The sequence below is a fragment of the Rhinichthys klamathensis genome, unplaced genomic scaffold (assembly GCF_029890125.1).
Source record: "Rhinichthys klamathensis goyatoka isolate OS25496 unplaced genomic scaffold, OSU_Roscu_1.1 h1tg001020l_1, whole genome shotgun sequence".
NCBI classification, from domain to species: domain Eukaryota; kingdom Metazoa; phylum Chordata; class Actinopteri; order Cypriniformes; family Leuciscidae; genus Rhinichthys; species Rhinichthys klamathensis.
In genome coordinates, this window is record NW_026607308.1 from 8,163 (window position 1) to 15,544 (window position 7,382).

Below are 7,382 nucleotides of genomic sequence, written 5' to 3' on the forward strand. Positions count from 1 at the left end.
AACTTGTGTACTTATTTCATGTGTCCATTAAGTCCATGAGACCGTAGAGTGTTTCATTTTTCATTTTAGGTTTCAGAAGGTTGCTCACGCATACTTTGTGGTTGATATGTGCCCTCAATGCACACTTTTGCAGAGCCCACACCAATGCAAGCTCTACAGCACACATCTTCTCAAAGGTCAAAGCGGAGTTACGATATTGCCCGTCATGCACAGTAACCCTAAAGGCACCGGGGTGGCGGTGCCACCGGCTTGTTTATATATATATATATATATATATATATATAAAAATAAATATAGCTGCGAGCAGCGATGAAGGGCCAAAGCCGGCGGCACCGCCACTCCGGTGCCTTTAGGTAACTAAAGGCACCGGGGTTGCGGTGCCACCGGCTTGGGCCCGTAATCGCTGCTCGCAGCTATATTTATATATATTTATTATTAGCTTCTGCATAAACATTTAGCTGTGTTGTCTGGGCCTTCAGAATGTTGTTTTAACCAGTTTTGAAAATGGCAGTTTTACACAAGGATCAGTCTTTAATTAAAGGAAAGCAGCTTCAAGAACGATATAGGCTAGCTAGCACCTTTAGTGATAGTATTTGCTCATGGTTTCTGCACTGTTTCCATTTACCCTTATTTATTGATATGGTGGTGACAATTAAAATTTCAGTTCAAGAATTGAGGTAACTAACCTTGATAAAAGAACATCATAAAACACTGTCAAATTCAAATCCCCTTTAATTGCAGGTGTGTGGCTGTCTTCATTTTTGCATGTTATCACTGATAACTTATAAGAGCAGGTGGACGCGCTCAGTTTATCCTTTTATGACGTTTATCACGGAGATGACAGTTGGCTACAGTTGCTCACAATAGTTAATCTGGAGTTAGTCTCGAGATAGATTAACTGGAGGTAATAGTTAATCTCCCCTATAGGCCTATATGAAAATTTTGTGAGCAAGGATAATGACATCCAGTTTAAATAAAAGCTGGCTTATTAAAGATATTTAAATAATAGTTTAAATGCCATTGTTATTAATGTTAGCCTATGTAATGTTTCTGGAAATACAGCCAATTATGTTATTATTGTCACATTTCGGTGTGGCTTATAGGCATTTAAACAAGGATAGGCCTACTACACGTTAACATTAACAAGACTGAACAAAGAACAGAAAGAACTCAGGGCTTAAATAAACAGAGAGGGTAATAGGGACTGAACACTGGATAGTGGATACAATACCAAAACTGAACTGCATGTTACAATACATTTATTTATCTGCACATTGAAAGCCTCCTCACATGGGGTATAGTGGCTTTCATGCTAATGTTAGGTTGAGAGTCAGTGAAAAATAAAAGTGTTTCCCCTACCATTGTTTACCACCTACCATCAAAACTACCCCCCCGCCCCCCCGCCCCCCCCCCCCCCCCTGAATGAATGAAAAAAAAAAACTGGACGCAAGAGCTCCATGTAGTAACTTTAGCGGCTATGCTTTTCGCGATAGACCAGTTTAGTACACTTGAAATCAAATCGCGATAGACTAGTGTGTGAATATTAAATGGCTAAAATACTATTTAAATACGAATGAATGGTGCAGACGACGCGCAGTTTCATTACACACACACACACGTGCTGAAGCACGTGTGACGCTCGACCTGTTGTTTTTGCCTATATGAGGACACGAATGCATGAACTTCCTCTCCAGACTCTAGATCCGCTCTTAAAGTCACTCCGTGAGCATTTAACCGCTTAATTTGAGAAAACTATCGTCATGTCATAAACACAGATGCTGCGAATTAGTACGTCCCAAATCGTAGTATGTTGAAATTAGTGTCCCAAAGAGACCCGGATGGTCTACTATATCCAGTCAGAATCCGAAGTGCAGATCGTTGCACACTCTAACGGCTAGGGCTGTCAACTTTAGTCGTTTAGTCGACTAATCGGTCGATGCCGTCTTGGTCGACTGACATTCTTATTGGTCGACCAGTTGCATTTTTTTTTTTTTTTTACCAATAGAAAGAAATTTTCCATGATTTACTCCTTGATAATTATTCCTTTATAAGCAGTTAAATATTACTGTATTCTAAATATAATTAGCCTATGGTTTATCCCCAACTTTAAATGCTTTAATTTAGGCTATTTTGTAACAGCGCCAGAGTTTAGCGCACACACATAGAACACTCGGTTCACACGGCTGGCTGCGCTGCTGCTTCGTGCTCAGTAAGGGATATAGGTAGTTCAGCTTTCATTCAGTTAGAACGCTACTTGTTTCGGTTTTTATGTTTTTATACACTATATGTTTTTATCTCGATGCGGCGTGGACGCACTTGGAAAAAAAGAGCGCATCGCACCCATAGACTGTATAAAGGTCTCACCGCGACCGCGTTGCTTCCATCATGAGCGCGCACACCGCGCGCCTACATTTGAAATCGAACTTGAGCGCGCAAAAGACGTGAGCAGTCCCTTTAACGGCTTTATCATGCTGACTCAATAGATTGTGTTTTCTTGATATGTTTTTGTTTTTATTTGTACACTTGACGCATTTGAAAATAGCCTAAATAATGTAACAAAACGAAAATAAACCTATATGCGGTCCTACAATACAACCTATTATTATTAGGATTGTTTTTTAGGCTCTTTGGGTTTTTGTGTGTGTTTGTTTTAAAACGCCTAGATCGGCTGGACAAAAGTTAACCCATAGCTTTGAAAGTAAAGAAGAACATACAGCCTGTATAAACGAGAGCTTTTGTTAGGATTTTTCATTGTGGCATATAGCAGTTATATTTTTTGTAGCGTGTGGTGTTGTCAGTTGCGCGATTGTGACTGTTACTATAGACCTAGGACAGTGCTCCTCACTTTTTGCAGTTAAAAGCAGTTAATTTTCAAAGAATTGTATTATTATTATAGTTTTATGTATTTTTGATGTTTTTTCGTTGTTGTTTTATAAATGCTCTATGACAATTGTTAAAAAATGTTCAATCAAAACATCGCATCTTTTTTTATTTTTTTATTTTTTTAGTCGACTAATCGTTGTGCAGGACAAGACTTTGGTCGACTAAGGATTTCTTTGGTTGACTACAGCCCTACTAACGGCTGATATTGCCCACAACCCATCGCGCGTTGGACGAGGATTCGGTTAGAACTACAAACGCCAGTGAAAAGTGTTCAAAAACTACAGACATGGAGGACGCGCGAGTCCGACGGTTATGTAGAGAGGTTTAGATAAAGGGGTTTGAGTGATTAATTATCAGTATCTAACCTGAGAAGTTATATTAGATTGAATGGAGGATTTTAACTGTGACGAGATGATTGACGGGGCAGTTTACGGTGACAGGATGCACGCGACAGAGCTGTCCGTTAAAGATGACGAAGTAGTATGTCCCAAAGCTTGCCTACTCTTTTGCTACCATAGACTGTAAAAAATGCTACACACTCAAAAGTATGTACTTTTTCTTCACAAAAAGAGTACATACTTTTAGGGCGTAGTATAAGTAGGCGAATTGGGACGCAGCAAGAGACTCAAAGGTCTTCACGGCAACCCGTCAAAATAAAAGTTCGGTTTAACTTAACAGAAATATATTACTGTTATACAGTAGAATTTAGATGCATCTCATTGTAATAATAATACTAACACTAATATAAATAAATTATGATCTCAACTTTATTTTTTAAGGAATAGGCTAATACATTTTTCTTCCATGTTTTAATTTTAACAGTATAGCTCATTGTGCAGCATGTTGTTTGACAAAAAAGTTTGTTCAATTTCATATGATTAAAAGAAATGTAATTAATGTTTTGTCTTCATTTGGTTACCAGAAAAAACAACAGAATTTGTGTGAAAAAAAAACATTTCATAGATTAAAAAAATAATAATTTGTATAAGTTTAATAATTGTTTATAATAAAAGTTTTATGATTTCAATTAATTAGACATGATTTTTGATTACTAAAAAATGTACACCACGTATCCGTAACACGCCCGCTCCGCGACACTAGTTTCGGGGGATCTATGCCAATACAGTATAATATTTCTTAGAAACAAAATAACAACATTGTACACAATGCATTATATTCAGCACATTGGCTAAATATCTGTAACAAAAAGGTGTCTACAATAGACAAGTAGGCAGGGTAATTGCATTGCACTTGATATACACTTAGTTGTTCCAATTTAGCAGACTTTAAGTATATCAATTTAGTAAGTAAAATTGCAGGGTATTTATATTAAGTAGCCTATATAAATATGTGAATGTATTTGTAGTATATTTTAGTATATTTATTTTCACTTGTATAAAATGAGAACAGAACGTTGCATTAATTGAATGCCATTTTCTTCTGTTTAACTGATAAAACTGTCAAGCAAATATATGTTTAAATGTTGAATTTGTTATGCTAGAATGGATTGAACACACTCATCAAATTACTAATCAATATAAAATATGCAAATGTTCAAACATATCAAGAAAACCGCTAATTGGATGTCCCAAATGTTTGCATAAAAGTCCTTATAAGTCCTTTATGCAGAACTATAGGAGTATCAGAACTGTGCTGTGCTCAACGAGTTCAAAGGGGTTTCTGGTTGTCCATCTGGAAGTGAGTTTTTTTTTCTATTTTGTTGTACCACATTTTTACTCTGATTGTTAACTCATTTCAATAAATAGCTATATTTTAAACAGAGTTAAATATAGCACTTGATATATTTTATATATATTTTGATATAGTCTAGACATTCTGGTAACTTTGCAATATGTCAACTAGCAGTCATTCATAGACTGTCTAATATCTGCCAACACTTTATTGTAATGCTCCCAACAGACTTTTGACTACTGACTATAAATACTAACACTTTACAATAAGGTTTCATTTGTTAAAATTAGTTGATGTATTAACTAACATGAACTAACCATGAGCAATATGTTACTGTATTTATTAATCTTCGTTAATGTTAGTTAATAAAAGTCCAGCTGTTCATTGTTTGTTCATGTACTTCAGTGCATTAATGTTAACAAATACAACTTTGGATTTTAATAATGTATTACTATGTTGAAACACATATTAGTAAATGCTGTAGAAGTGCAGTTCAGTATTAGTTAATGTTAACTAATGTAGTTAACTAATGGTATCTAACTAAACCTTTTTGTAACCAAATAACTTTGCAAATACATGTCAACTTATTCCACTAACCCGAACTATCTTCTAATACTTTAATGAGAGTTAGTTGTTATTTAGTTGCAAAGTGACTTATAGTTTCTTATACTTATAGACCATCAAAATAAACCAGAAAAAAAAATAATGACTTCAATTTTGGGTCAAAAGACATTTATCACTGCACATTCTCATTCTCTCTCTCTCTCTCTCTCTCTCTCTCTCTCTCTCTCTCTCTCTCTCTCTCTCTCTCTCTCTCTCTCTCTCTCTCTCTCTCTCTCTCTCTCTCTCTCTCTCTCTCTCTCTCTCTCTCTCTCTCTCATTTGTGAAAAACTATTAAGAAAAAAAAAATTCTGTATATATTTTTTGTGTCTGTGGAACCTTCTAAATTATTCACTTTTTTGTATAGAGATATACCTTTTACTAATGTATTGATTCATTCTTTGATAATCACAGGTAAAGATGAAGATAATTACAGGGAAAACTCTGTTTATTCTGATGCTGTTGTAAGTATGAAAAAATCTGTTTCATGACTGTACAGAATGATTTGTTGGAAAATTTGGTTTGTATGAAACAAACAGAAACAAGAATTGACGTTTCCTTTTTTATTAGTAATATATACAAATATTTTCTCTAAACAAGGCTACGCAGAGGTTGACCCCCATGTGACATTTCTGTCAAATTCAAATGCCTTTTAATCGCAGGCGTGGCTGTCTTCATTTTTGCATGTTATCACCTAAAGAACAACTGATGGTCAGTTTATGCTTTTATCATGCAGTGTATCATGGAGGGAACCGTAGGCTGATGTTGGGCCATTGTTGCTTACAAATATTAAAAACGAAATCATATATTTGCCCTATTTTTTTATGCAAAATTTGTTATTTGCTTTGTGCTAGAAAAAAAGATTTTAATAGTTTTTAGTTCTATGCATTTTGATATGAAGAATCACTTTTTTTATTTTTTTTTTATTTTTTTATTTGATCAAGGACATTGTTAACTTGATATTCTGGTTTTGTTCCACAGACTGCTAAAGAGTAAAGGGCAAGATGAAGATGATGGCATTACGGGCGCTGATGAAAGCGAACTCGAACAAATAATAGTTGATGAATGCAAACCAGCCAGTCCTGACACTAGTAAGTGGATGGAAACTCTGGACAATAACAAGCTCATCTCTACCCTCACTATTCCTGGTACCCATGACGCCTTGGCTCTTCATGGAGGAGCACCAACAGAATGTCAGGCATGGTCAACAGAGGACCAGCTAAAGGCTGGGATACGCTACTTCGACCTCAGAGTGTCTGGCTTTGGATTAAGAATTATGCATGGACCGATTTACCAAAGAACATCATTGCCAGAAGTTATCTGCATAGTCAAGACATTTTTAACTCAGTTCAGAAATGAGGTAGTGCTTCTCAGAGTTAAGCCCGTTTTTCCTATGAAGGGAAAAGTTCCAAATTTAGTTGAAAAATTGATTAAAAATGATAACGATATTTATAAAAATGAGAAAATTCCGAGCATTGGTGAAGTAAGAGGAAAGATTGTTTTTGTTCAGAAAAACAGCTTTCAGCTGGGGATTAAGTTGTTTGAAACTGACCAAATAGGAGACCATAAAGTAACTAAAGTCCAAGACAAAGTGACAAAAATTAAACAGCATCTGGAAAAAGCTGCTACTCAATGTAGAACTGATTCTGCTGAGAAAATTAGTCTGAGCTACTCGAGTGGCACAAGCTTAGGTACATATATGGGTTTTTTTTTATTGCCACAAAAATTGGCAAAGAAAATCAATCCTTCTTTGATAGATCATCTTGCAAAGGAATTAAAAAAGAGTCCCAAGCCTTGTTTTGGGATCATAGCCATGGATTTTCCAAGTTTTGACTTGATTGAAATGGTCATCAAATTCAATACCTAAGATTTTTCAGTCTTTACTTTTTCCACATGGGTTCATCAAGAAATGTATGTTCTCGTTGTTTTTAATCAGATAATTGAAAATTGTTAAACAGACAAATTATATAATCAATATTGGAAGTGTTGTGTTATTTCAAAAATAAGAAATCATTGTTGTTTCATGGGTTTGGAACAACATAGCTTGAGTAAATGACAACATTTTTTTTTTAAATAGACATGGGCAAAACATCTACAGCTCAACAACTACCAGAAGTTTTGATTGATGATTACAATACTGATTGGTGTCGTTTTAACATTCTTAACTGTCTGATTGATTTGGTGTATGATCCTTGTTTCTGAACTAA

The 7,382-nt window shown here is 35.4% G+C and overlaps 1 protein-coding gene across 1 annotated transcript; it reads left to right on the plus strand.

Annotated features, from left to right (window-relative positions):
- The first annotated feature begins 6,262 nt into the window (after window positions 1-6,262).
- On the plus strand, window positions 6,263-7,067 carry LOC130079372 (1-phosphatidylinositol phosphodiesterase-like). The gene has a single exon (XM_056244617.1). The coding sequence runs from the start codon at window positions 6,275-6,277 to the stop codon at window positions 7,040-7,042; it is 768 nt and encodes a 255-aa protein (XP_056100592.1). The 5' UTR covers window positions 6,263-6,274; the 3' UTR covers window positions 7,043-7,067.
- The last annotated feature ends 315 nt before the right edge of the window (window positions 7,068-7,382 follow it).